This window comes from Etheostoma cragini, chromosome 7 (assembly GCF_013103735.1).
Source record: "Etheostoma cragini isolate CJK2018 chromosome 7, CSU_Ecrag_1.0, whole genome shotgun sequence".
Classification (NCBI taxonomy): Eukaryota; Metazoa; Chordata; class Actinopteri; order Perciformes; family Percidae; genus Etheostoma; species Etheostoma cragini.
The window spans coordinates 10,669,180-10,697,072 of record NC_048413.1 but is presented as its reverse complement, the minus strand read 5'-3'; the positions used below and the strand labels follow the sequence as shown (position 1 = coordinate 10,697,072).

At 40.7% G+C, this 27,893-nt stretch overlaps 4 protein-coding genes across 7 annotated transcripts; 2 read left to right on the top strand and 2 right to left on the bottom strand.

The window, feature by feature from the left end:
• The first annotated feature begins 253 nt into the window (after nucleotides 1-253).
• On the top strand, nucleotides 254-9,480 carry nr2c2 (nuclear receptor subfamily 2, group C, member 2). 3 transcript variants are annotated; one of them, XM_034875985.1, is made up of 15 exons: nucleotides 254-425; nucleotides 2,307-2,392; nucleotides 2,666-2,761; nucleotides 3,001-3,201; nucleotides 3,371-3,476; nucleotides 4,339-4,518; nucleotides 4,738-4,894; nucleotides 5,017-5,107; nucleotides 5,659-5,804; nucleotides 6,037-6,214; nucleotides 6,629-6,750; nucleotides 6,848-6,987; nucleotides 7,465-7,602; nucleotides 7,767-7,872; nucleotides 8,522-9,480. In XM_034875985.1, exons 2-15 carry the CDS (start codon nucleotides 2,333-2,335, stop codon nucleotides 8,694-8,696), a joined length of 1,896 nt encoding a protein of 631 aa, XP_034731876.1. In that variant the 5' UTR covers nucleotides 254-425; nucleotides 2,307-2,332; the 3' UTR covers nucleotides 8,697-9,480. The 3 variants fall into 3 exon arrangements, 2 of the variants coding, with proteins under 2 accessions (XP_034731876.1, XP_034731875.1); XM_034875984.1 differs by having other exon boundaries at nucleotides 7,767-7,966; XR_004657205.1 differs by lacking the exon at nucleotides 8,522-9,480 and having other exon boundaries at nucleotides 6,848-7,019; nucleotides 7,767-7,888.
• Nucleotides 9,481-11,795: 2,315 nt separating this feature from the next.
• Nucleotides 11,796-14,539, top strand: mrps25 (mitochondrial ribosomal protein S25). Its single transcript, XM_034875988.1, has 4 exons — nucleotides 11,796-12,036; nucleotides 12,577-12,683; nucleotides 12,799-12,886; nucleotides 14,188-14,539. Exons 1-4 carry the CDS (start codon nucleotides 11,903-11,905, stop codon nucleotides 14,375-14,377), a joined length of 519 nt encoding a protein of 172 aa, XP_034731879.1. The 5' UTR covers nucleotides 11,796-11,902; the 3' UTR covers nucleotides 14,378-14,539.
• Nucleotides 14,540-15,782: 1,243 nt separating this feature from the next.
• On the bottom strand, nucleotides 15,783-21,851 carry LOC117947268 (rabenosyn-5). The gene is made up of 12 exons (XM_034875983.1): nucleotides 21,722-21,851; nucleotides 20,606-20,893; nucleotides 20,045-20,179; nucleotides 19,780-19,880; nucleotides 19,604-19,649; nucleotides 19,343-19,504; nucleotides 18,966-19,228; nucleotides 18,700-18,770; nucleotides 18,527-18,613; nucleotides 18,319-18,421; nucleotides 17,995-18,099; nucleotides 15,783-17,902 (listed from the first exon to the last, which is right to left on the bottom strand). Exons 2-12 carry the CDS (start codon nucleotides 20,766-20,768, stop codon nucleotides 16,802-16,804), a joined length of 2,337 nt encoding a protein of 778 aa, XP_034731874.1. The 5' UTR covers nucleotides 20,769-20,893; nucleotides 21,722-21,851; the 3' UTR covers nucleotides 15,783-16,801.
• Nucleotides 21,852-25,071: 3,220 nt separating this feature from the next.
• On the bottom strand, nucleotides 25,072-27,524 carry trh (thyrotropin-releasing hormone). Of its 2 annotated transcripts, none has more exons than XM_034875986.1 (3): nucleotides 27,330-27,524; nucleotides 26,666-26,873; nucleotides 25,072-26,245 (listed from the first exon to the last, which is right to left on the bottom strand). In XM_034875986.1, exons 2-3 carry the CDS (start codon nucleotides 26,853-26,855, stop codon nucleotides 25,626-25,628), a joined length of 810 nt encoding a protein of 269 aa, XP_034731877.1. In that variant the 5' UTR covers nucleotides 26,856-26,873; nucleotides 27,330-27,524; the 3' UTR covers nucleotides 25,072-25,625. The 2 variants fall into 2 exon arrangements, with proteins under 2 accessions (XP_034731877.1, XP_034731878.1); XM_034875987.1 differs by having other exon boundaries at nucleotides 27,285-27,452.
• Nucleotides 27,525-27,893: the final 369 nt, after the last annotated feature.

Below are 27,893 nucleotides of genomic sequence, written 5' to 3'. Positions count from 1 at the left end.
ACCATTTTTTTTACCAGATAAGTTATATTGTTTATAACACATCCTTGATTTTGCTTGTAATGCAGTCGTCACAATTTCTCTCAGTCTCCCAGGCTTTGTTATTATATTTGATCGAAGTGAGCAGATATGAAAACCATGCTTATGTAGTATGTCTCCAATACGTCTGTTAGTACATTTTTGACAACAAAGTCCATAGACAGTCAGACATGATGACGTCAGTTCTGTCTGGCTCGCGCCAAGGGTGGGTGGGGGCGTTGGAGGCGCGCGGGGACACGAGAGAGAGGAAAGAGAAAAAAAAAACTCAACCATCATCAATGCGCTGGCGGTGCGGGGTCACGAACTATGACCTTTAACAGAAGAAAACCAAAACAAATATTTTATAAAATAGCAGAGAGCCCGAAATCTGTGACCAGCGTTTCTTGGAGGTAAGTCTCAGTCCCTGATTGAAAACCGTAGAAAGCTCCCTGAGATACTGAATGATAAAAGAGCGCAGCTAATCTTCCAGCTAACTTGTTAGCTAGCCGATGCGGAGCTCGCTTCCTGCCCGACTGTGGCAGCTCGGGATACGGGCAAGGACCGTAAAACGCTGGGCGGAGTCTGGCTACGCGGATATGCTTAACAGACAGTTACACTAACTATTAATATGTGACACTACTGTAAACTGGAACCTGAACCAATCCCTGTATGCTAGAATGACATATCCAGGGGGAGAGACGGGTGCAGCCAGCTCTTGCTGCAGCCGTCGTTGCGTTTGATTGTATTAGGCTAGCTTAAACAGCTAACAGGAAAGCCGCAGTTGAACTCGACCCTATTACCTTTGCCACCTCGGGTACATAAGTGCGTTGACATGACTATTACATTATTCAACAAAGATGCATTCCTAAATTTACTACCAGCACATCAACAGTCGACTGCTCTACTGTCTGGAAAGAAAATTGCTAGAATATATATCACAAGGATTCATCTCCAGTGTTATTGGATGACTGCCAGATTGTCCATTTTGTTCTCTGTATTGTGATGCGTTTGTAAAGGGAGGTACTGATGGGCACTCTGTTAGACCAATCGGTGAACAATATGAAGCAGCATGCTCCTCCCTTTGGCAGTGAGCAAAGGAGTAGCATTGGAGCTACTGCAGGCACATTAATCAATTTATGCTGTCATATTATGTTTTGATAAAATCCCAAATCCGCAAAGATATAGTCAAAACTCTCAAGTGCAAGGAGCTACTTGATGGTTGGAGTAGATTCTATTACTTAATTCTGCTAAAGGAGATGCCCAAATGCATTGTGGTCACTCACAATTTATATTCAGTTCTTTCTGGTTTTCAAGAACCAACAGACTGAGTAGTGGAGATGCCCATCTCCTCAGTGGATAATACTTTATTACAGTGTTTCTTTACTGATGTGATGCACTTCGGCCAGCTGTATTACAAAATGTGTGGTCACTTAGCATTTGATGATTTGTTTCTTTTCACGTTGCCCCTTTTGCTCTTTAGACTATTACATAGAAAGAAATACATTTAACAAAAGTGCAAACACTCAGAGTTCAACTATAACATTAATGCAATCTTTTTTTCTAATTACGTAAAATCTTTTTTCTGTGGTGTCAGCTTGTTCTCTGTGTGGGAATATGCAGAGGTACAAAGCTTTTGACTGCAAAATCAGAATAAAGTCGCATGTAAAGTGACACACCAGGGTCGTTGCCTTAAATTGGAAGCGAAGAGGGCAGGAAAATTTGCCGTTATGTTAAGTAGGGATGTTCATATAAAAGGTGGCACATTTCTATGGAGGGACATCAGTTGGCCTTTGTTACAGTGTCATATTGGAATGCAATTGGAAACACAAGTGGATGCAAGTCTTTTTGCAGATTTCCGTTTCTTTCCGCTTCTTTGTGTTGAAATATTAAACTCCTATTCCTGCTCTTAACATCTCTGCAGGGTAGATTATCTGTCCGATATTAGTTTTCTCTTGCACGGCCTAAAAAGCTTTTCACTTCCCTTTTTTTTTTTTTTTTTTGAGTGACGTTATTTGTGACAGTAGTCAGTTCTTTTTAGAGAATTATGTTGTTTAACAGTGCTGTGCTGCTACATCGTCCAAGTGAAATAAAATCAGACAAATCTTGCCCCATGAATCATCAAGAAGAAATTAACTTTTATCACGGATTCAATTTTGTATTTCAATCAATGTCATCTATGATCCACCTGCACTGACATGTGTTCATACAGTAAAGTTGTCGTAGCGTTGGCCTGCTCTTCTGTGACAGTTTGCACCCTTGTGGTTGATTGTCTGTGGCATCTTTCCAAACAGACCTCACTAATGACCCTGACATCATCATGACGACCAACCTGAATCTGCTCTCTCAGCAGAAAGCGGACTCAGAGCGCGAGGCAGAGGTGAGCGTGAAGAGGGAGAAGTTCCCGATGCAGTCTGAGTTGTTCCATATAACCCATACAAACGTTATTTAAGTTAAAATACTGTAATGCTGCTTCTTTTATTTGTTGCCGTAGATACATACTTTCTATAGACAGATGTTTTCTTGACAGTTCAGACCTGTATTCACATAAAAGTGTAATAGTATAATAAAATTCAGGTAAAATATATGTGTATAGACTTATTGATTGTAATTAGTATGTCTTAAGCTGGTTGAAATGTGTTTCAAAATGTAGGTGTCATCCTCTCCTTCAGACTCAGTGATGAGTGAGTCTCCACAGCGCTTTCAGGTCATCTCCACTGATCCCGCCACAACACCACAAAGAATACAGGTAACTGCTGTACTCTCAACAGTATTTTGTCTTTATTGGTGACACTGCTGCTACCTGTTGATGTTGTCCTCTTTCTGCGCATTATCATTTGCAACAAACAAGTTAAAACATGTGACTTATCTCCCCCACCTTCAATGTCACTCTGCCTTCTTTCTTTTTTTAACTTCAACCCCAATGGTGCATATTTATTTTCACCTCCCTCTCTTCCTGTCTCCCTCTTCTATCTCCAACACCCTCAGATTGTAACAGACCAGCAGACAGGTCAGAAGATCCAGATTGTGACAGCAATGAAGCCGTCCTGTGCTCCCAAACAGCAGTTCATTCTGACTACGGCCGACAGCTCAGGGGCCGGCAAGGTCATCCTGGCCTCACCAGACAGCCATGACACTAAGCAACTCATCTTCACTGCTGCAGACAGCCTGATGCCAGGAAGGATACAGGTACAGTTCCCCCAGAATATCACCCTCTGCTTCTTAGTGTTTATACTATTGGCATCGTCTTCTTAGTCTTATTCTTGATCATTGTTGGCAGTCAATGTCATTACCATAATTGTGACGTTTTTAAGGCGAAACACAAGATTAATGGCCTATGTTTGACATTGCTTTTCAGATTGTCACAGATCCAGTGTCAATGGAACGGTTGTTAGGGCAGTCAGGGGACTTGAGCCGACCACAGCCAGTGGAGTACTGTGTGGTGTGTGGGGACAAGGCTTCAGGTACTAAAGCTTAGAACTGCATTACCTCGTGATGGAAGGATCTGTGTGTGTTTGGACTCGTGTATCCTGATGCCAAATGTAACTGAATGTTTTTAATGAAAACAATGAATGAAATCTTTATTTTGAACTATTAAAAGATATATAAACATAAAAAACATTTAAAAAAAAATTGTTATATATACATATAACAAAACATTTATATATATATATATATATCCATCCAACAAATTTTCAACATAACACTTGATTAATTTGAAAAAGGATGAGTAAAAGCTTGAGGCTTCTTAGGTTCTAACCCAATTTATTTAATTTAGATGTGGTAATCTTTACCACATCTAAATTAAATAAATTGGCTAAATCACAGTCAAACAAGATAAATCTAACAGACAAACCACAAATTATTAATACAAAATAATACTCCAATTTATGTCTTACTTTAGCTAGAAAAAAACAGCAGTTTACTCATTTTGGTACTTTTCAAAAATAAATGTTTTGTACCTTTTTTAAATTGCAACATGTGTACATTATGTGTACATTATGTGTTTATCGATTCATTCAGACTATTCCACAAAAGCATCCCACAACACCCTTTTAAGCTTTGTCAGAGCATGCTGTTGTTTCAAATGTGCTGCAAATATTCCCCAGAACAGAAAATATTAGCATCATTGGAAAAAATCATTGTCAAGCTGTCAAGCTCTATAATAGAATCCATAGGCATTTTAGTTCAAGTCAGTCACACACACCAATACACATGTCCGTTACCTTGGTGTGTAGCATGTACCTGAGTCAATGCTGCACATTGTCAGCAATCAAACGTGCACACAGTGGCTCCCCCACTGTGACTGGATTTCTCTGTTTTCAGGGCGTCACTACGGAGCAGTCAGTTGTGAGGGATGTAAAGGCTTCTTCAAGCGGAGCGTGAGGAAGAACCTGACCTACAGCTGCCGCAGTAAACAGGACTGCATCATCAACAAACACCACCGCAATCGCTGCCAGTTCTGTCGGTTGAGGAAATGCCTTAACATGGGGATGAAAACTGACTGTGAGTTTGCATCCAAAACCAAGATACCATACGAAAACATGTTCACAAAAACACTCAGGAACACATCAGGTATTATCAGGGTCTCTGCTGGTCTTGAAATTCCCTCAAAAAGCTAAATAAGGTAATCTTAAATATAATTTACCAAGTCTGGAATTTAGTTTTTTGCCTGCAATAGACATAAAAAGTAGTTCTAATATTTTCTTTTTTGTTTGTCCTCAGCTGTCCAGAGTGAGAGAAAGCCCATTGACGTAGTGCCCAGAGAGAAGCATGCCAACTGTGCTGCCTCCACCCAGAAGATCTACATTCGCAAAGACCTAAACAGTCCGCTCATCGCCACGCCAACCTTCATCTCCGATACAGAGACAGATGGCTCCAGGTCAGTGGGAAACAGACCTACAGACAAACCCCAGGCTCTGTTGTTCTATCGCTCAGCTGTTGACACTGTTGATATGTGAACTGGATTTTTATGATGATGATGATGCTCTGTGACATGTGCAGATCCAGCCTGCTGGACCAGGGCATGCTGGTTAATATCCAGCAGCCTGTCATCCAAAGTGATGGAACGTTGCTGCTGGCCACTGACTCAAAGGTATAGCTGCTACTGCAGTTCCTGTAAATATAGCTGCCTGCCTGTTCTGTTGCTGTCTGTCTCCTGAGATATTGGACGGTTTTGTTGGTCTTGCATTGTAAGGCGGTTATAGTTGGTGTAGTATTTTGAGTGAAAAATAAAACAAACCTGTTTTTATTCATCTTGGACTGAATGTTAACTCACAGTACATGTTTTATTTTGCCTTTTTGCCAGAACATGCAACTTTTATGTTCACACTCTACGTAAGGACTGAGACCCCAGTCGGTTTGTCCAATGACAGTTCCAATAAAGTTTATTCAAACAAGATAACTGTGTCCTCGATATTGACAATAAGATACAAAGGCACTATGAACCAAAAAAAATATATAGAGCTGCAGAGGGCTGGGTTTAGAACAACAAATTGTTCGTAGATTTATTCTTAAAGAAGCATCTGTCATTCTTATTCTCAACTATTTTTTGTACTTTGCTCCAGTTTAGGACACACTATTTTGTGTCTATAGTGGATCCCAGTTAGGCTGACATTTAATCTGTATTGTGTCATTTGTCTTCAGATGGATCCTGGCCAGGGAGACTTGGGGACACTAGCCAATGTGGTAACATCACTGGCAAACCTGAGTGACTCACTAAGAGAGACTCTAAACAATGGTGATACCTCAGACAGCCAACATGAGGAGCAATCTGCCAGCGAGATAACACGGTCAGTCAGCAGTGCACAGAGAGAAGGGGAGTTTGTTGTGAGAGGTATCACTTCAACAGGCCCCTCGTGAATTCTCATATTGTCTTGCTCAGATTATTCAAAATTGAATTGAAAAAAGTTTATCTCTACAGAGGCAAAAAAGTAAAAAAACAAACAAACTAAACAAATTTGTTGAGTTTTCTGTCAAATTAGATCATTTAAAGTAAGGTGTGTGTCTGTGTGTTGTGCACAGTGCCTTTGACACCCTGGCCAAAGTTTTCAACCCACCTGAAGTAGGGGTTGGACTGAGTCTGGCAGAGAAGCCTCCGTGTGTCGGTGGAACAACCATCCAGCTGATTGGTCGAGACCAGGAGACCCCCATCATTGAGGTGGAAGGACCACTGCTCACAGACAGCCATGTTGGCTTTAAGGTGGGTGAAGTCAACCTACACAGCTAATGGCCCACAGAACACACACATTTGATACTTATTATTTATGATTTCGGGATACGAATTGACTTAGTTGTCAACAAGCGAGGGAACAGGCCACTGGGTCATAAAATTACAAAAATATTTTAAAAGCCTTTATTCATATGGCTAATTCTTAAAATGAAAACATGTACATGCATGTTTACCATACAATCTTGAATTGTGTATTGAGTGAAGCTGTATTCTGTCGAGACATACATACACTGTTCAGGAAGCTTGTTTTCAATTGGAATTGAGACACTTGTTTGTTTTTGTTTTTTTACCTTGGCATTCGTCTGTAGGTAATCATTTATCAAATATTTTATATACAATTCTCTCCCCTATGTCGTTCTTCTCTATGTTTTCTTCTTGATCTAGCTGACCATGCCCAGCCCCATGCCCGAGTATCTGAATGTACACTACATCTGTGAGTCAGCATCTAGACTTCTCTTTCTCTCCATGCACTGGGCACGCTCTATCCCTGCCTTTTCAGCTCTTGGGTGAGAATGCAATACAATATACAGTTTCACCCCTTCCAGGAATGCAGTTCATTTTTATATACATGCTCACGCTCATTTATTTCTTTTTTTTTCTCAGTCAGGAGGCAAACACCAGTTTGGTGCGAGCCTGCTGGAATGAGCTGTTCACTTTGGGTCTTGCTCAGTGCGCCCATGAGATGAACCTGTCGACCATCCTTGCTGCCATCATCAACCACCTTCAGAGCAGCATCCAGGATGGTATGGACCACAGACCTCGTCATCCATTCTCAGTAGGACACACACACATATACACCAGGCGTCAAGAAATGTGATTTTATTTTGTGTTATCCTAACAGACTAGAAGAAGCGTAGAAGAACGTCTAGGGAGGACTATATCCATGTTTCTCCCATTTGTCAAACACTTGTGGCATTTTAGTTTTTGTTGATTAGATTGTTGAAAAATAATGTGTTTTACCATTCTATTGTTACACATTTGTTTATTACAGTTACAAGCCCCATGTGGTGCTACATCAGTGTTTGTTTCATACATAATGGCTCAGATACCACAGAACAAAATGATGACAAAATCTGTCATTACCTTACAGTAATGGGGACAACCTTCGATGTTCATATGTTTTTTTTTTTTTTTATTTAAGTTTAAGTTTCTTTCCTAGTTAGATAAAGCTTAAAGTAAGTTTTGAATCTCAATATGCGAAACGTTTTCTTCTCTCCCAGACAAGCTTTCGGGTGAGAGGGTGAAGCAGGTGATGGAGCACATTTGGAAGTTCCAGGAGTTCTGTAACAGTATGACGAGGTTGGAGACTGACAGCTACGAATATGCCTACCTGAAAGCAATAGTGTTGTTCAGCCCTGGTGAGTCTGCCTCAAAGAGTTTTTGCTTTTCTTAGTCAAGTTAATAATAGACATTCAAGCTTTTATCATTCAAATAAAAAGAATTCCATGGAAGAGTGAAATTGATTTGAATAAATTACGTGTATTTGCAGTTTGGACGACTGTTGTGTGTTTGACTTCCTCAGATCACCCAGGTGTGGACAGCAGCGGGCAGATCGAGAAGTTCCAGGAGAAAGCCTTGATGGAGCTGCAGGACTACGTGCAGAAGACCTACCCAGATGACACCTACAGGTGCATGCATACCTCCAGTCTAACCAGTCAGCTCATCCTCCCCACCATAGTGGTAGCAGTAAACCATAGTGAATTACAGGTGATCGTTGTGAAAGTAAGTTTAAAAGAGGTTTAACCTGATATGTAGTTCAATCTTCACAATCCTTAAGTGCCACCTACTTAGCAACCTGAAAAGTATTCTCTATTCCTTGAGAGCTTAAGGTACGGGGCAGTGATTCCCAACCTTGAGTTTGTGTGCACCAGAGGGATTGTGTAGTAGCTCAACTTATAGAAAGCTAAAAGTAGTGGGTTATTGGTTGACACATCCACGCCAATTGGTTGTAGTAGTAATATTGCAGGCCTGGCCAATACAGAAATAAAGGAACCAAGACAAATCTAGGACGTAGACTGACCCTAACCCACTATGTGTTTAAAATACATTAAAACTAATACATTTGGGACATGACGGGTGGTGTTGAGGGGTACTTGAGCTCATCTGATGCTGCTGTGGGACTACACCCGACAAAAAAGGCTGGGAATCACTGGTACAGAGGATTTAGTTGTCTGTCTAGCTGACTGACATAGATTTTGGCGCTGTAAATGCACAATAAGAATCATCTGAAGATCTCAAGATGACTTTGCGGCAATTGTTGTGTGCCTGTTTCCCCAGGTTGACCCGTATCCTGACTCGTCTCCCAGCCCTGCGCCTCATGAACTCGGGCATCACAGAGGAGCTCTTTTTCACTGGCCTGATAGGTAATGTCTCTATTGACAGCATCATTCCCTACATCCTCAAGATGGAGACGGCTGAGTATAACAGCCAGGACTCTGACCCTACAGAATGACACCCCATCATTCCAGCACCCAGAACTCAATAAAAGATGAGGGAGTCTCCACATCAGGTAGTGTTGTTTGTGTCTCGTGGGGATTACCGTTGAACCCCAGTTTAAGGTCCTGCAGCCGCCCCTTGTTTTGTATCGATGCATAGTGCAAAGTTGTTCAGGAATCCTTGGTAGATTAAGATAATTGGGGATTAGAAAACCAGGATGACACTTAGAATGTTTTCTGGAGCTGACACAGTGTGGCATTCTTACATTTCTGGCTCTAAACTCAGTACCTTTGTACTGAATGGAAAAGGAATCCTCCACAGCTGCAACTGTTCTAATCTCCTTTAATGTCTTTATGGCACTTCAACCCAATCACATATGTACTTTACCTTTTGACCTGAGCCTTTCAGATTGTTGTAGTCTTATCTAAGCCTTACCATGCTCTCATATTTATCTCATACATCATATCGCATTAGTTTGCAGATAACAGATGAGCTGCATCGACAAGCTCAAACAGAAATCTTCCATGTAAAAGTGAAATTTCACCTATTTAAAAGTCTAAAGACTAAAGTAAATCTGAGTACTTACTTTAAAAGTGTACTTTGAAGCTGTTAAGTATTTGTTTATCTTGGTATTTTGGAACATTGGAGCAGCATAAACTTGTATTTGAATGAATGTGCTGCTAAATTGAGAATTCAGGCATTTACAAAGACTAAGTATAACTTCTCTGAACGTCATACCACAATAGGAGTAATAGTACCATGCTGCAATGATTGTCTCTCTTTTCAAATTTCAAATTGACACCATTAAATACATTTAAATAATAGTTAGAATCAGGTACAAACACTAACTCCTCAATGAACTAATCCTTAATCTTTATTCATATGGACTATCTTTCATAGCATTTATCTACCACACAGTGCATTACAACAGGACCTAATTTCATTCAGTTTCACTTTTAATTCACATTCACAAAGCAAGAATTAGCCCGTTGAGGTGACCATATTGAGATTTTTATACTGAATGACATCTCAGAGATTTTAGCTTTGGGAGTGCTTATGTTTAGGTACGCTTATTTCTAGATTATCATGAATATGTTGCTAATATAAGTTGTGCAATCACCTCATCACTTTTCCCTTTACGACAATCAATTTGTTATTTCCATCTGTCCCATGAGTGTCATAACAATGCTTCTCACTCTGCATTTTGTGTATTTATCAATGGCAGTTTTTATTTTTTATTTTAAGATTTTGGTTTCAGAAATGTTACTTATGTGTAGCTATGCTACTGTTTTTGTACTCGTGTTTGCATTTGTACTCTAAGTGCACATCAATCAGCCTCCGTGTTCATGCTGACTAATACTTTGGGTTTTCTATGTTTTCTAAAAAACTTTAATTTGTTGCATACTAAGTGTACTTAAAGTACTTTTGGGCAGGTTTCCCTAATTTAAAAAACAACAACAACCCTGTTCTTCTAGGACTCGAGTGCGTCTTAAAGACCTTATTGAGACTTGCGTCGGCTCTTGTATAATGGTTCAGCATAGGCATCAACAGCAACATGAATGATAACAGAAAGAAGTCAACAATGATTATGTCTTGTTAAATAAAAGTCAATTGTAATATTTCGGGTTTGAAACCCATACAGACTCTTTATAAAGGCGCTGTTGTGAAACGATTTTTGTACATGTAGTTTCATTAAAATGAGTGCATGTTGTTTTTAAGCCGGGTTTTATAATCTTGTCGCTGTTTGCCCTAAAAACGAGCATTGTTATGAAATTTATAGTGCATTGCAGTGCATGGAAAAGTTGCTTAAGTGCATTTTATTAAATGCTATTTGAAAATGTTTATTTAAATGTTGTGGCTTTAAAATATTTAAAATGAGCAACTCCCACTAAGAGGATATTGGATTAGCACTTTTTTTTGTGGATTGAGTATTCTATGATTACAAGTTTATACAATGTAAATGTACTTGGTTTTTCTGCTCATGTAAAATGTATTTCTTCAAACATTGAGATTGAGAAACAACATTCATGTTTTTCTCAAGTTTGTCACAGCCCCACATTTCTACCTCACACGATGAAAATATAACACTAATGTATTAAAGACTAAGCTCCTGTATCAGCATTCCAGTCTCTGAGGCTGGCTTCTCTGAAGCCACACATTATGAAAGAAATAAACAATTATGAAATATAACATGACTGAGTCTGTTCATGCTGAAAATCTGTCCGTCTACGATGTCCAATATCTGCATGATACAGCTAAAGTGAAACAATGATCCAAGATATTTAAAGGCTTTTTAAGCTTTGGTAACAACATAGTCAACATCACCCCACAACATACGGCTCATTCACTCAAACTACTAATGTTAGTTCTCACTAAATGAGAAATAACGTTACATTAAAAACAAAATATAAGAAGACAAAAATGTACGGTTAGTCGGAGGTTTTGGGAAAAAAAAAATCTCCAGTATCCACAATACTCTTCTGGTTATGCAACGTTTTAGGTGACTTCAGTAGAGATTTAAATTCTATGAGAAAAGGTATACAATTAGGAGATGAGTTAGAAACTTCTGCTTGTGAATATAGAATTTTGCATACAGAACAACTAAATTATATAGATTCATTAATTAACATATGATATCTTGAAGGTTAAAGGAGTATACAAAGTTGGTGGGTTGAAAATAGACTCACTCATATAAAAATAGGTGAGATATTTTTTCAATATTCTGTTCACAAAATGCAGGAATTGGCAAATGGTTAGTAGGGTATGTGTTATGTCAAATGTTGAGGTGTACTTCCTTAGCTTTGTTAGAAACACAATACTTATACGAAGGATCCAAATCCTTCTCCAATTTAGGTTCTCAATTTTTCATCTCCATATCAAACTTGCCCCTTGGCACTTCTCTTCCTGAGAAATTCTAAATTATTGTTACACTTTATGTATGTGTGTTAGTTCAATTCCATCCGATGATGCTGTGATATATGGTGTGCATCATAGGTTAAGTATTTATTTATTTTATAAATAGAATTAAACTGTTTGGGATTGCACGAATTAAAGAATTAAATTATAGGTAGCTCGGGCATAGACAGTTAAAGAAAGCCATGGCTTCGGGTGACAACGACGTTTGACGTCATCAGCAAGCGCCTCGGTCTACTTCTGCGATTAGCTCACATCCAGGTGCAGGCTGCTTTCAAATGGTATTTGTAAATCAAAAAAGACTTTAAAATGCCTATGAAAGGAAGGTTTCCGATCCGGAGGACTCTGGAATATCTCCAGAAAGGCGACATCATCTTCAAAAACAGAGTGAAGATCATGACGGTCAATTACAACACACATGGAGAACTCAGCGACGGAGCAAGGTCAGAGCTAACAACAGCTAACTCAGCTAGCTTACTCAAACATGATTGAGTACCACAACTCTAAAAAAACGGTGTCTGCTCAGTGCGCATGCGTAATTCTGTCAATCTCAATTCAGCATTATAATAACGTTATGTTATACAATATATGTACATAACTATTGGAGCTGCATTTTATGCATGCAATTTGAAATTTAAAGTGACAGCGTCTGTCACTTTAAATTCCATGCATAAAATGTAAGTGTAAGTTATTTAGTTAGTTAAATGTAAGTTACCAGCCCCTTTTTTCTCATCAGTCACACCTAACACAGGTAGCTTTGGTGTACATGCACACTACTATAATCACTATTACAGCCGATAAATCATGTGACATTGTTCAAAGGTCATGAGTAATGTGTCATAATGTGGAATCAGAATCGTTAAAATCCAAATGATGTCCCACTTGTGTTGCAGTTTTTGCCTGTATTAAAATGTATTTTAAGAGAGTCCGACTGCCTCTCATGTGAAGCTGTTTTTAAATCGTGTACTTTCTCTGTTTCGCAGAAAGTTTGTGTTCTTCAATATTCCTCAGATTCAGTACAAAAACCAGTGGCTTCAAATAATGATGTTCAAAAATATGACACCATCACCGTTCTTGAAGTTCTACCTGGGTGTGTATCCTTCCACTCTTGTTTATTATTATTATTATTATTATTATTATTATTAATATTATTATTATTATGTATTGTATCAAGCTTGGGTTTATATCCTCGGTCTCTTTTGCAGACGATGGGGAGCAAGTTCTAGTAGATGTGGAAGGGAAGGACCACAAACAAATTTCACAACATGTCAAGAAGATTTTGGGCAAATCAGAGTAAGATATTCAGAGTTGTGTGTGTGTGTGTGTGTGTGTGTGTGTGTGTGTGTGTGTGTGTGTGTGTGTGTGTGTGTGTGTGTGTGTGTTATCATTGAACTCACACCCTGAATGTATTTGGGCAAGCGGACATTTAGATTTGTCAGAGTTGGAAAAGCACTGATCATCTTTCATGTTAGGAATAACATGAACAGGCCTGTCCCAAATTTTGCTGGACGATAATTTATCCCAGAAATTATTGCGATTAACAATAATATTGTCTTTCTGAAACTATTCTCATCTAAAATAATGATAATGACATAATAATGAAGGTGCAGTTTTTCAAAGATAAGTACCTTTTTATTTCTAGAGAATATTTAACACTGGAACTGAAAGAGACATTTTAAAGATGTGGCTATCTGCCACATGGCGAGGATTTCTGGACCATAATAGTTCTGTTTTCAGCCTTAATTTTAGCGAAGGTGCAGCTGCTTTCTTCTGCTCCTCTGCAGGTCGGAGCTTCGCGGGTGCGCGCTGACATGCACACGCACACGCATGCTCCCCACATCACTTCTGTTTCCTGATAGCTAGCGTTTATCTCAGGCTAATTAAGTGGTGATTAACCAGCCTTCCAGAAGAAAGCGCAATGAAATCCAGCAGGTAACGGGGTCTCGGCTCACTGTCCGGGAGCCCCTGACACACTGACAGCGGACAGCTGAAGGCTTGGACCAGTCAATGTTACAGCAGTCCACAGCAGCCTGTGGCGTTTATGTGCGAGCCTGTGTCCACCGGCAGGCTGTCAACTGTGTGGTTTGGAATGAAAGGGAGAAAACAGGACGCCGAGGAACACGGGGGACATCGCTGATACTTTCTACCACACAAAGACATATGCAACTGACAAGAGGTTTCACTCCTCGTTATGCCAAGGAACCGAGAGTGGTCATCCAGTGTCTTTGGTAAAGAGGGGAAAAAAAACAAAAAAAAAGCATGCAAATGGAAATTATCACGGCCCGGAACATTATCGAGCTATTTTTTTTATTCGTGCGATTAATTGATTTGACTATTTGCGACAGGCCCAGTTACGAATAACATAAATGATGGCACTGCATATTGAAGTGTTCCAGTAAGCCATGACAGTGTGATGGTGAGCCAGCATGCACAATACAGCTGCAGCTAAATGCAATTTAGCCGTCATTAGTTTTATATTTACCACTGTGCTTTTCCTACAATGACATGCCAACTGTGTTCTGTGAAAGAGGCCCCTCCCTGCAGTGACTAGAGAGAATATAAATATATCGATTTTACTCCTTCACTGTTTACAGAGAGGTGTTGCAAGCTGAGGCCCGAGCCAAGATGCAGGCATCCAACCCTGCCAACTTTGGGCCCAAAAAGTACTGTCTGAGGGAGTGTATCTGTGAGGTGGAGGGCCAGGTGCCGTGTCCTGGCAACACGCCGCTGCCCAAGGAGATGACGGGCAAATATCGTGCCCAGATGGCAGCATCACATGAGTGAGGAGCTGAGAACCGGACAATACGGCACTGGTGATTTTATATAAGGACTACCACATTGCATATTTTGTTGTAAATTAGTGTTACTAAATGGGCCCCACTATGCTGTGCATTGTGAGAACGCCACTGGCTGGACTGAGACCCTCCAGCCCACGTGAGCAGCAGACATGACTGTGTAGGTTTGGATAACTTGATGTCACACTTGGTTGTTTTTATGTGATGTTGTTGACAAATCCACACTGCAATCTGAACAAATAAAAACTATTTGCCTGTGTGGCGGTAGTTGTCATTAAGAAAATTGAAATCCTAAGTATTTTCACGCAAGAGGCAGTATCAAGTTGAGACTGAACACGATTTATGACAAGCATGACAAACATTTGAGTTTTTTTTTATTGGTGCGGAGATGGAGTTTTGTAAAGTTAACAAAATGTGTCTAAATTATTTTACCAAATTAGCTAAAATCAACTGCTAATACACATGAAGAAGCTCCTCGAGTTATTTACACTGTCACAAAACATTTACTGTTGCATGTTAAGCTTCTGTGGACATCAAAAATCAGCAGTGTGAGATCAACAGACAATACAAACTCTGTTTTTGTTTATGAAGAGAAATACAGACTTTATGACTGGCAGGAAAGCACTATGACTAATCACATAAAGGCTTAGCAGCACTAATTGATAATACTTGTGGCATTCATGTAGTGTTAATTTAACTGACAAACAAAATCCTGGCTAAAATGTTGCATTGACCTCTAAAGAGTTTAGTTGATCTTAACGGATAAACTTAGTGAGACTTTCAGATTGGTGTCTTATTTGTTGACATGGAGTTGCTAATGATGTGCCGGGGCTGATTGTGTTTAGTATGTTGTTGAGAGCTGGTTGGATAAACTTTGAATGACCTTGTTAGATGAAACTACTGAACAGGTAACATGCTTTACATACAGATCTTGGCTGACAGGAACAGGAGCTTGGTGAGTTATGAGATTTGATTTGTATGTCCAAATGTATAAAAGCTGGAAGACGAGCTTGGCCAACAGCAATTTAAAGAAACGCAGACACACGACTCATGCAGCCCAAGTGCTCAGGTGGATCGGTAGTGCCGCTGTTATCAAGATCACAACCTTTAGGGGCCGCACAGTAGGACGTGGAAAATACTTTGTTCACTTGGTTCAACATATCATTGAATATGCTTTTAAAAGACAAAATAAAAGATCTAAAATGCAACCATGCCAAGGCCAACGTGACAGACAAGATACACAGAATAAGAGTACTGATCTGAATCTGCTTCAGTAAGACAATACTGACAGAAATGTCACCTAACAGAGAGAGGTCAACATTCAGTGTTACAGAAAAAGCAACTTTCACTGTAAAAAAAAACAACTGTTAGAACAAATACTTATTCAGCTCTTGTCATACATATTGTATTTGCAGATGTACATGTGGTTTATAGTATGATCAAGGATTAAAAGCTTTTCTGAGATGTCATAGTCAGTATGAGTGACACTTAACGGGCAACAACAATGATTCTGTGCCGTGTGCGTACAAATCTAGGCCACAAAGTGGTCACAGCCTCTGCGACAACAAGCAAAATTACTAATTTTAGTGATTAGATTTTAATATATAACTTGTTTTATGATCAGTTTCCTTCAAAGGAGAGGCTGTCCAAACATGGTCGTATAAGTCTCATTCCTTTTGTTTCTAATGAAAAGATCAGATAGTTATTTAGTCTGAATGTTGTTTGTGGTCCAGGTAGAACAGTAATGCATGGGAGGGTTCTTTGGTATTGGTTCAATAAACAGCAGGAAGTTCAATTACCACAAACTAAAGTCGTTGGTACAACAAGAGGGCACTAATATCAATGGAATTAAAAAAAGGGCAATTTTTGTTAAAAGGATACATTTGGAAACATGCATCAGTAGCTTGGTTTCCCTTTGTTCACCCTTGGCCAAAATTCAATCTTATCTTTGTTTATAGCTTCGGCCAGAGCTCCAGATCATACATCCTGACGTCTACAGCCACACTGGATCAAACAACCATCTGACTATCCCATTAAAAAAAAAACATTGTTTAAATGGCATTATTCTGTCCTCAATTGTTCGTGTTTTCCCTGATACAACAGAGTTAACAACAGCAACGTGCTGTACAAATGGACGTTTACTAGTGCTTTCAGACTGTGCATGCTGGGAAAGGCTCCAGCCCTCTGCGACCCTGTACAGGACAAGTGGTTAAGAACGAAGTTTGGAAAGTAAAGGAGTCACTCCAGGCTATTTAGCTCAAGTGCATTTTTAATTCTGGGACTAACCTAATCTTTTTGTGATGCAGCAGACCTCACCCAAACTAAAATCAGTGGGCTCATTAGTCATGTACCGTGAGCTAGCCTTGCAGGACTTGGGAAGTAGCAGGTAATCAGGGATTTGGGGGAAGAGGTATCAGTGCTTCTTTTTCTTCTGTTCTTGTAGGGTGTGCTGTAGCTCTCTGAGGTTCTCTGACAAGAGCTCCACCTCGTCGAGGCGCCCACTGAGCTTGGCATCAAAGATGTAGGCCCTAATGTTGTCAATCTGCTGCAGCAGCAGTTCCTCCTCTATCATATCCACATCGGGCAAAACTTCATCGTCATCATCATCCCCGTCAAAGGGGTTGGTCGAGACTCCTGGAGGATTCCCAGAGGCTTCCTGGAAAGGGTTACCTGTGTCGCTATCGTCACCCTCCTCAAAAGGGTTGCTAGGCACGGTCTCCGCCTGGTCCACCTGGACCTCTTCCTCAAATGGGTTGTATTCTTTCTTCCCGTTGCTTCCCTCTTTGTGTTCCCTCTTTATGTCCTCAAAGAATGGATTGGATGGATCCTCCTCAATGGGAGTAGAGTCCTCCTCATCGAAAGGGTTAAGGGAGGCAGTGGTCTGTCCTTCACCACCAGGGGGGGTTATATGCCCCCCTAAGCTCCTCAGCCTAGGAGGTGACTCCTCCTGGCTTGTAAGAGCAGGGAATGCTCTCACAGAGGACGGACTCCTCTCAGCTTTTGGTGTCAGGTCCTCTGCTTCAGGGTCTTCCTCTTCTCTTCCCCTTGCCGGACTGATATCTAGAGACCTCTCCCAGGTGAAGGAAAGCTGGGAGGTGGGCACAGTGGGGCCCCAATGCTCCCTCTCCTCCCTTTCCCAGGCTTGCAGGCGATTTAGCTCCCCCTGCTGCAAGCTCTCCTCCTCAGCCAGCTTCTGGGAGAGCACAATGGCCAAGCTGGTCTGCTGCTGGTCGTATTCATCCTGCAGCTGACGTAGGTTCTCCTCCAACATGGCCACCTCGTCTGTCTTCTGGGCCTCCCGTGCCTGACGGAGGAATGACTGTATGTTCTCAATCTGCTGCAGCAGGGGGTCCTCCAGCTCGCTGCACGCATGGACGGAGTCTGCGGAGGGCAACCAGCCGCCAGCTTTGGTCACACGTGGAGCTCTAGGGGCCCGTGGCAGCTCTCCATTAGTACTGGGAGGTTGACGGTTTTTCTCAGACTCCTGCCTTCTCTTCAGTGTCTCCTGGGTTGCCTGTTGAGCAGAAAAATACATGAAGTAAAAACATTTAGTAACTTGTTTTGTGTACAAAATATCAACAGAAAAGTATTGGTACACAATCTCACCAGTCTCTCTTGTTGCAGTCTCTTCTCTTGTTCCTGTTTCCTCTTTTCTTTAAGCTCTTCATATTTATCCTTAGTGGGCAAAGACATGAGACCTAACAGTTTCTCCTAAAACAAGGGGGGCATGAAGAATGGGTGAATTCAGGATCAAAAGGAGAAAGACATACAGTATGTATCAGTTGTATAAATGTAATGGAGTGATGACTGGAGAGAGAATGTTACTGAGCTCCATTGTAATAAATGTATTTCTTGAGCGTGTAATACTATTCTGTCTGAATGGGGCTTGCTGTATGTGTTTTTTCATGCTGAGATTTGTCTGAACTTCACCTGGACAAATAGTGTTGCTGTATAACGGATCATCCTCTGCAGCTGGAGGGCCTTTGGAGGCGGTGGTGGATCATCTTTTGCGCCTAGTGTTAAAATTTTCTTACTGAGAAAAAAAAACACAGAACTCCATTTTATCTTTTTTTTTTTTTTTTTTTAACTCCATATTTCACAAAAATGAGAGAAGAAGTAATTTATGACTGACATCTACCTCAGGGCATCAATTAGTTCGTAGTATTTCTGCACTTCCAGTCTCAGCCCACCAGCAGTGTCAAGATTGTACGTGGTTTCCCCGGCACTGTGAAAGCGTCCAGCCGCGACTGTTAGCACGCACTCTCAAATCCAAAATGTCTTATTAAATAACTGCTTTTTAATGGGGCTTACTTGAGCGACTCTGCCATTCTGATGTATTCTGGAGCCTTTTCATCCACCTTCTCCATGCACATCCTCAGCCTCTGACAGGAAGACAAGTGTGGAACAAGTGAACAACAGGAAACCCCAAAAGACAAACACTGAATGACAGGACCGATACAACAGTGTAAACTCAAGAGCTTTAAATGAAAACACCACCTCCACTGCAAGGCTAGTGAGAACAGAAAAAGACATTTAGAGATCATTTTCATACTAACTGTATGTACTAATGCGCCAACCTCGTAAAGTTTCACCACATCCGGCATGCGGTCCTTCTCTTCCAACTTCTGCTGTATCTTCAGCAGTGTGTCCATGCAGTGGTGACAGCAGCGAATCTTCTCGTCGTCCTTTTCCTCCAGCATGGAGGTAACGCTGCTCAGGCTGCTGATGCTGCCTCTCCTGGAGCCCATCCCACTGCTGCCCCCTCCTGCTGGGGGAGACTGGGACTGAATGGGGCTTCCAGGTACACACAGGGCCTCTCGTGTCCCGTTAATCAGCTTTTCTGTGAACAGATAAAAGGCAAACATTTTGCAGCTATGAGACACATGGCAAAACTTGAGTTCAACTAGAAATCTGATGATTTCCTTTAGTTTGCACAGGTTTTGTTCATACGTACGGGCCAAAGGTAAAGGGATAAACTCCATACACTTCCTACACATGATGGACCCACAGAGACGACAGTGGTGTCGCCTGTTCCGGATGTTGAACTTGTTTCCACAGTCAGGACAGAGCGGGACATCCGAGTCATTCACCCATGACACCACTGACTTCTCAATGGCTATATAGGAGGATAAACACGCATTGATTTACAATATTAAATAGATCCTATTGGCATACACTGTGAGAAGTCAGAGTTGTAAGGAAAATGTGGACAAACCTCTGATTTTGGCGGCATCCGAGTTGATCCTGTCAAACGATGTCAACTGAAACAACAGTTTGCATAGTAAATAAGTTGGCACAGTTTAAGCCATCTTAAGGGTCATTTTTACTACAGCGGGAAGAGATTTATGGTGTGAATAAAGTGTGATTTGTGCTACTGTATTAGGAACATACTTTTTCCAGCCTAATGATGAGCTTGTTGACCTCAATGACATAGTGATCTATCCTGGCTGCGCGGTGTTTTTTAAAGAAGTCCAGGTGACTTCTGGTTGCTCCTACAAAAGCAGAGAAAGGAAACTGTAAAAGTTCTGCACGTGGTTGCTGCTTAAAGGCGCTTTTAGTCCATATCAATACTAAATTAATTTGATCAAAGTCATATGACAAGCCAAAAAAAAAAAGGTGGAGTGAAGATTTATTTCCACTAAGTTTCCAGTCTGACCCAGTTCTTGAGGCTCCCACATGTAGGGGTCCACTCCACCGTAGTAGAAGGACTCGTAACTGCCTGTATCCGGTCTGTCATCTCCATCCCTTTTCAACAGCTTGTCTTTTGCTTTCTTTGCCTTTTGGACCAAACCTGTGCACACAAAAAGATATTAGCACAGCTACATCCAAGTCCACAAGAACATCCACATCCAACGTTCCAGTTTCATTATTAATCTGAACAACTGCATACAAATCAGAGAGCTAACCCTCTTTCATGCCTCTGTTTCCAACCAAGATTCGTTCTCTCTACATTTGATCTTTTTCCTGTTTCATCTACTGTCCCTCCCTGCAGTAGAATACTTTGCCAATTCATCCTGGCAACAATTTCCCCTAGTCAAACACTGCAGTGCACTCACTATATATCAAATTCTAACTGTGCTCGTTAATCTGCTTTTTAAGAAGACAACAGTCAATACAAAGTCATTGGTCCTTTAGACTCTGTTTTGCATAACATGGTACGACTTAAATGGCATTGTAGCTGTGAGCAGAGTCCGCAAGTACAATCAACTGGACTCACTTTTGAGTTGTCCCCGAACATGGCGGTCATCCCCAGAGTGCTCCTCCTCATAGTGGTCTTGGAGTTGGTAGAATGACTGAAGGTCCTTCAGGCACAGCGGGCAAAGAAAGCCCTCCTTCACTTCACCTGTGCCCTCAAAGGGGGGTGGATAACTGGAGGCCATGACAGCTGCGGGCTATGTTTCGGAAGAAGAGGTGCAAGGTGGGAGACTTTGCTTCGGTCCACATGTTATGGGGTGTGCAACCCACCCCATAATTGCTCCATCATGCCAGAGAATGTCCCGGGACCCTGAACAGTGGGCAAAGCACATTGAGGCTACACTTTTTTTTTTTTTTTTTAAGCAAAATCCATAAAAGGAAATTCCTGATGTTTTCGTGGATTTAAATGTTTGTGACTTTGATGTGATTTAAACATGTGAGGTAGAAAGGGCTGGGTAGCACCACAGCAATATCTGACATACACACTTTATTGGAGAAGGTAGTAAAGTTGAGAAGTATCCATACTGTCATGTCTGGTATAACCGAATACGAGTGTGGTTATTACACATGTACAGACTCAGGTTAAATATCACGTTGTGACAACGGTTCAAATTGACAGCCGCCCAACGTTACAGCAGACAGTTTGAGAAGTTGCACAAATCTTCAAAATCAAACTTCTTACAACAATTACAGCAACTTAACGTTGCATACGTGTCCTGCATCTCATGCACGTCAAAACTGAACGTAACCTTACTGCTACATTTTCACCGGACCTTTATCAACCTCAGCTAGCTAATGTTGACAGTTTACTCTCCAGCCTGTGTCCACGCAGTCAGCGAAAAAACACACCCAACTAGACGATAAGTTATTGTTGTTGTTTTTCTAAATGCCATTGAGTACTATTTTACTCGCTATGTGATATTTGCTAATTGAACTATCCGACGGCTAAAGCTATATTGTTCAATGCAACGTTGGCCGCCGTTAGACTGAGCAGAGAATGTAACGTTAGCTGCAATATGCTAACAGCAGCGCTCGCTTTCTGTAGCCATCGTTTCTCTAGTTAATCACGTTGTTCAAAACTCGGCGATAACACGGCAAACAAACGGATTAATCAACACGATGAATCCGTTATACTTACAAATCAATCCAATAATAACTGTGTGGTTGACAGCTCGACAACACCAGCTGCAGCAGCAGCAGCAGCCCTGCCTGGTCGTGTGATTAGCATTCAGTTGGTAAGGAAAGAGAAGAGGGACAAAAGACACGAAACTCACGCGAAATGTGGGCCTCAGTGTATTAGTCCAATCACAAAACAATGATTGGGCCATATTCTGCTTCAGAATGTGGTGGTCCAGATATTAAATCCTACCTATTAATCCTATAGGAAATATTAGGGAGGATATCTACATGGATTCTATGTTCCATTTCAGGTTCATGCTTGTATTTTGGTAACAACAGAGTATTCATATAGCACCTGTATCTGCTTTATAGTAGAAAGACATGGGAATCTCAGTTTTTTTTTTTTACAATACAGGACCTGTACTATGACACATAAAGGATACCTTTCTAAGAGTGTATGTGTTCTTTATTGTTTTTTTTCCTAGGTCAAATGTTCAATGTATATTTCCATGGGTCAGTTATGTTTATATTAACCATCTATGAGTATAGTTTACTTATCTAACCTACTGTTATACTCCTTAAAACATATACCCTCAAATTTGACAGCAACATTTTGTTGACATTATAGGCTACTGTGATATTTCAACAGTGTCTGACTGGACTTTTAACTATTCAAACGGCATTAATGCTGCTCCGTTTGTTCTTTTGCAATTTGAAATGCGACGATAGCCCTTTCAAATCTCTCACAGTGAGGACTCTGGGAACATAGAGGTGACCCCAGTTATTATAGCCTCATTCCATGCTTTTGGCAACCTTCATTCCTCCAATCAACATGTTACAGAGAACAAAACGTTTCTGTAAAAGCCCCATCAAGATCTCTCAACACTACAGGACAGATTTCAACTTTATCTGGATACATAGACTATTATCTGATTTAAATAGCTATTTTCATTTGCACTAAACTAACTGGCAAATTGATTGCTTAAAAACCCAGGGCTGCTTCTTTGCAATGCTCCTGGATATTTCTATTTCCCCTCTACTTCCTTACTCAGTCAAATCCACTGAACTATGTAGGATATCTGAAAAAATAGTTTCACCATCATTTCAGATTCCTCCCTGTCTGTAGCTTATATTTTTACTTCTGCTTTTGCTTCATAATCTAAAACTGGGTATCCTACTCATATTCCCTTCTGTTCCTGCGTATCCTCTGAATCATATTCCACACTTTTGCTTTTGAGGCAGTTCTCCCAGTTTCACTGTCCAACTCTTTTGTTGTTCTTCCCACCACTGCTTGGGCTCTCTTGTATGCAACTAAATGATCAAATATCAGACATACCAACTCTCTTTCATCTAAGAGTGCTTCAATGAGCCCCTACCTTGAAGTTAATTTAGGGAATAGGTCTTTCCAGAATATTACTTGACATTCTGATTTGACCCGGAGCTTCTATTTCACCCACAACTTGCTGAGTACATTCTGAGTACCCAGGGCCCTCATGTGACGATGAACCATAAAGATGCTAGAATGAATAGCTGTGGATGCGGGGAGGGTCTCATAGAAATTGCCTTTCTAGGGGGTTTCAGAATTTTGTGTTACGCCCCTGCCTGCAAGTAATAATTTTCTGATTTGGACCAGAACTTTTCTTTATGATTTCGCCTCGACTAATCACTTCCCGCCATCCTTTCATTCACTTCTAACTTCCGTATCATCCCAAACGGAATCTTCGGTCCATTCCGGAAGCCGTCCCCTCACCTGCTGTGGACACTGCCATCCCAGCTCTGGACCCCAATGCTTGAGTAGCATATATATCATTTGGCATCGTGTCGTTGAGTTTCTGTGCTTCTTATTTGTTTGATTCTGCTTTTTGTTTTCTGTCGGCTGATTAGGAGTGAACTAAATGGCCCAGGCTTTCAGTCACTGAGACATGAACACGAGCGGCTCATGCTGAACAAAAAATTTAGTGTGCTTGCTGTGGGCTACGGTTGGTATGCAAAGCAGGAAACAGCCACAGAGGGCCTCTGGTTCAATGTGTGTCAATGGTTTGGGACAATTGAATTAATTGCAAATTTGTTCAGTATGCTCTACAAAAGGACCTGAAATGATTAGAGACTAAAGTAGATTCTTGCATTATTATCCAACCCCTAAGGCAGTGGGAGAGTGGAGAGTATCCCCGTGAAAATCTTGTTTCAAGACTTATTGAATATTTCCGTTTATAGTGTTATGGACAGTATGTACATTTTACACAGTTAAGATGCCATGTGTAGCATGGCATCTGCATGAGTCATAAAGTCCATGGGGACCCAAAGCTCATTTATGCCCTGAGCCACTTAGTTAGTCAGCTAATTGATTGGTTGGACTATCTCAGCCTTTCTCAGTCTTGGGGGTCAGGTACATAAATCTAAAGATGATTGAATGTAGAGGAATGAAAAACAAATACGTAAAATGTTTAAAGTAAATCATTGTATACCATTTTTGCTTTTGTATTGTAACATCCTGGATAGTTTTACCATTTTCAAGACATTAAAAAATCCAGAAAAATCCAACAACATCCACAAAAAGACGTAATTGGTGATGAGCAGACCCAAGTACACTTTTTTTTGAGGGGTCACAAACCTAACATGTTTGAAACCACTCAACTACACTATCCACAGAATAATTGAAGTGTGTGTGCTGGGGTGTGTACATATCACTTTCACATCCACATATAGTCTTATGTACCTTTTAAAGACATTAAATATGGCCTAAACATAGAAGAAACTCCTAAAGAATCTCACTAAATTACATGTAAATTATGAATTTGTCATTGCTTATCTTTGTCCTTAAGCCATTTCATGTCGTCTAAACTAATTTGTGCATCTGCAATAGTTCATCATGTATATTGGATCATTTGCATTTTCCCCTGCATGTAATGGTTTGTTTATCCACTGGATTACTGTCGCTGGAGTTGAAAGTTGTGTGTGCGCTTCAGTGGAGGTTCTCTATGAAATCTCCAGTTCTAACTCATGTGCTTGACGAATAATTTACACATTGATCACGCCTTTGCAGCTGCTTTGTTGGGATAAGCCCAATTAAAGTGAGAAGAGGATACAACTGACATCGTGTCTGCTGTTGAATTGCATTAATCAGTCTAGATTAGACTAAAACAGAGGGACTGTTTTGTTGCACTACACACTAATTAGACCTGTTGGGTTGGATAAACAGTTTAATAGAGTTTTAATAGTGCATCTAAGACATGAATTACTGCAACTAAAGCAAACATTTTTACCAATGCGTTTTATTGTCCAACAAAAAACACTGGCGATTGACTTTAAGGCAAAGGTAGCTGTTAATTCACAACATTAAGTTAAATAAACTTAATGCATGCAATAAGATGTTGGAAAATAATCAATGGCACATTTTATTTGCTGCGTTATATTCATTATATTTAAGTAGAAAACAATAAAACACAAATCAATCAATGAATGGATTTCATTTTGCAAAGCTGTAAACGTTAGCCCCTTTCATTGATAAAAGCATGTACTGTACTGACAAGCTGTGTTGCCTCACAGAGGCAACATCGCAAACGCCAGTAGACTAATGCTTTCATTCTTTGACTTGGTTTTTAACATAAGTAGCCTAATTAACGCAATAAATATGTAATTATAATAATAACTTATAAATAAAGTTCAACATTTGGAACGCACTCTAATGAAAATGATACAACGATAGTCAGTTTGGAGCAAAATTACGCACAAGCTTTCCAAAGAAACAAACAGCAGATAAATGTGTTGTAATGGTTATACAGTAACCGTTGACCAAAAAAAAAAAACGGTGGCACAAACGTTTAAATGATGTAAAGTATTTTTTCATTTTTAATAATTCATTATGGTCACATATTTATTTGTTTACAATACTGCAGTAAACGCACACCAGCCTTGTGTTTAATTTACTCTTCCACTAAATCCTCCTCGGGTGCAATCCTTTTACCCGGGTGTTGTCTCTTCTCCTCGACATGACTCTTGTTGATGTTGTCTAAAAAGTCGAGCAGCAAACTGGTCTTTCTGCAGCTCGTAGGGTCCAATACATCACACGGACTGCTTGTCTCTAAATCCGGAATGGAGTTATCCCAAAAGCGTTTTCCGGGGTGCTGACGCTTTTCCAACTCAACCAGGTCTTCGTCTCCATCCGCGTCCGCATCCCACTCCCCATCATCGTCCTCGTCCTCGGGATGACGCTTACCTGGGTGCTGGCGTTTGCTGTGCAGCACCAGGTATCGCTTTCCCGGGTGCTGACGTTTTGAAAGTTCACTCATGAACATTACGGGGTTTTCGGAAATCTGTCCCGTCGTGAAGCGCTTTCCCGGGTGCTGCCTTTTCTGGAGCTCCATGAACGAGTGCATTTCATCTTCGCGCTTACCCGGGTGCTGTCTCCTTTGAACATCCAAGTACTGTTCATCCTCGTCTTCTTCTCTCCTCCCCGGATGCTGGCGCTTCTCAAAGTCCTCGCTGTATCTCTTACCAGGATGCTGTCGTTTCGTTACCCATTCTGCCAGAGAGGAAGATCCCTCTGGAGAAAGGAAAAGATGATTTAGCCTACTTCAAGTAGCCCAAAGACTAGTTTAATATTCATTTACTGCCAAAAAAGCGTTTCCCCAGCTTATCTATGCCGTGCGTAAATTGCGCACAAACGAATGTTGGTGGTCCATCTTCCTTGAATCATAACAAATTGTAAAAAGATTATTTGCCCATTTTCATGTTTCATTATTTTTTTGAATATTGTAATTATCTAGAGCGTAAAGCTCAGCACGACTTGGAACGTTGTTTAGAACTTTAGTTAAAGACTTAGTTTTTAAAATGAGACAAATAGCCCAGATGTCAATGACAAATTGAACTCGAATGGGAAATTTACTTTGATGGCAAATATTGTTTGGTACTATTTTGCATTAAATCAGTCGTTGCTTGTAGAATTGATCAAACATTTACGCACCGTTTCTGCCGTTTTCATCCTGGATCTTTTTGAGAATGGACCGTAACAGGATACTTTCTGCTCTCTCTAGTATGATGTCGTCTAGGGTCCTTCCGTCCGTCTCGTCCTCAGCGGGGACGCCCTGTCCTCCACACACTGTCAAGTTGCAGACCACGAGGGAAGCCAAGATGAGCAGACATGTCGATTTCATGGTAATTTAGTGGGTAGTCTGTTGAGAGAAAGAGATGGGACATACTATATAAGAGAACTATCTAAACATGGCTTAAAATAGTTAAAGTATCGAGACCCGGAGTTTGTTTTTTTCTTCTGACAAGACGTGTAAAAGATTCGGAGGAGAAAGTTGGTCCAGTGCAAAATTTCATTTTTTTTCAGCTTGTTAAGAGTTTTTTTTCAACTGACTGCTTTCCTTTATTCTGACCAGTGACAACTTTATATAAAATCCTCAAACAAGTCAGCCTGCATGGAAACAAATGGAATACTGTAATTACCAAAGCATTTTAAACTTACAGAACAAATAGATGTAAACTGAATCTCACGCTGTCTAAAATAACAATCGAAAATTCGAATAACACACAATAAATGTGACCCACCCAGAAGCAGAGCAATCAACCCATTAGACATTATATTTTGGTAAAGGGTTTCTTTTGAGGTGCGACTGACTTACCTGGGTAGGATCCAAAGTCTCCTCTTTCCCAGCGTCAGTTGAGCGCACAGTGATGAGTTGTTTCAGCCTCAGCGGTTGGTTAGCCGTAAAGGCCAGTCTGGAGGTATAAGCAGATAACTTTCCGTCTCAGCCTTTATACTTACCGGTTACTGTCGTCACACCAACGCTGGAGTCATTTTTTGGGAGCCCTCGACCCCACTGATGTCACCAAGTCGTGCGCAACTGGATGTGGTGAATGATCGCCCAATAGGGGCCGCTGCCCAATTTGTCATTTGAAAAACAAGTAAACGCCGGGGTATGAGATAGACAGCAAGCACGACAGGATGCCTGGATAAGAGGAATTCATTCTGAGAAATTGTGTATTTAGACCTAAGATCTTTAACAGGGGCCCTCCTCAGAGTTACTGGAGCACGTAATTTTTGTTAATTTTTGGAACTAGGGAAACCCAAGCATTGCACTTCCAAAGCAGACATTTTGACTATAGGAGGAAAAACACAGGTGGAATTAATTTTGGCAATGATGTTGCTGTTCCATTAAGTTCCATTGTAGAACAACTAATTTGTT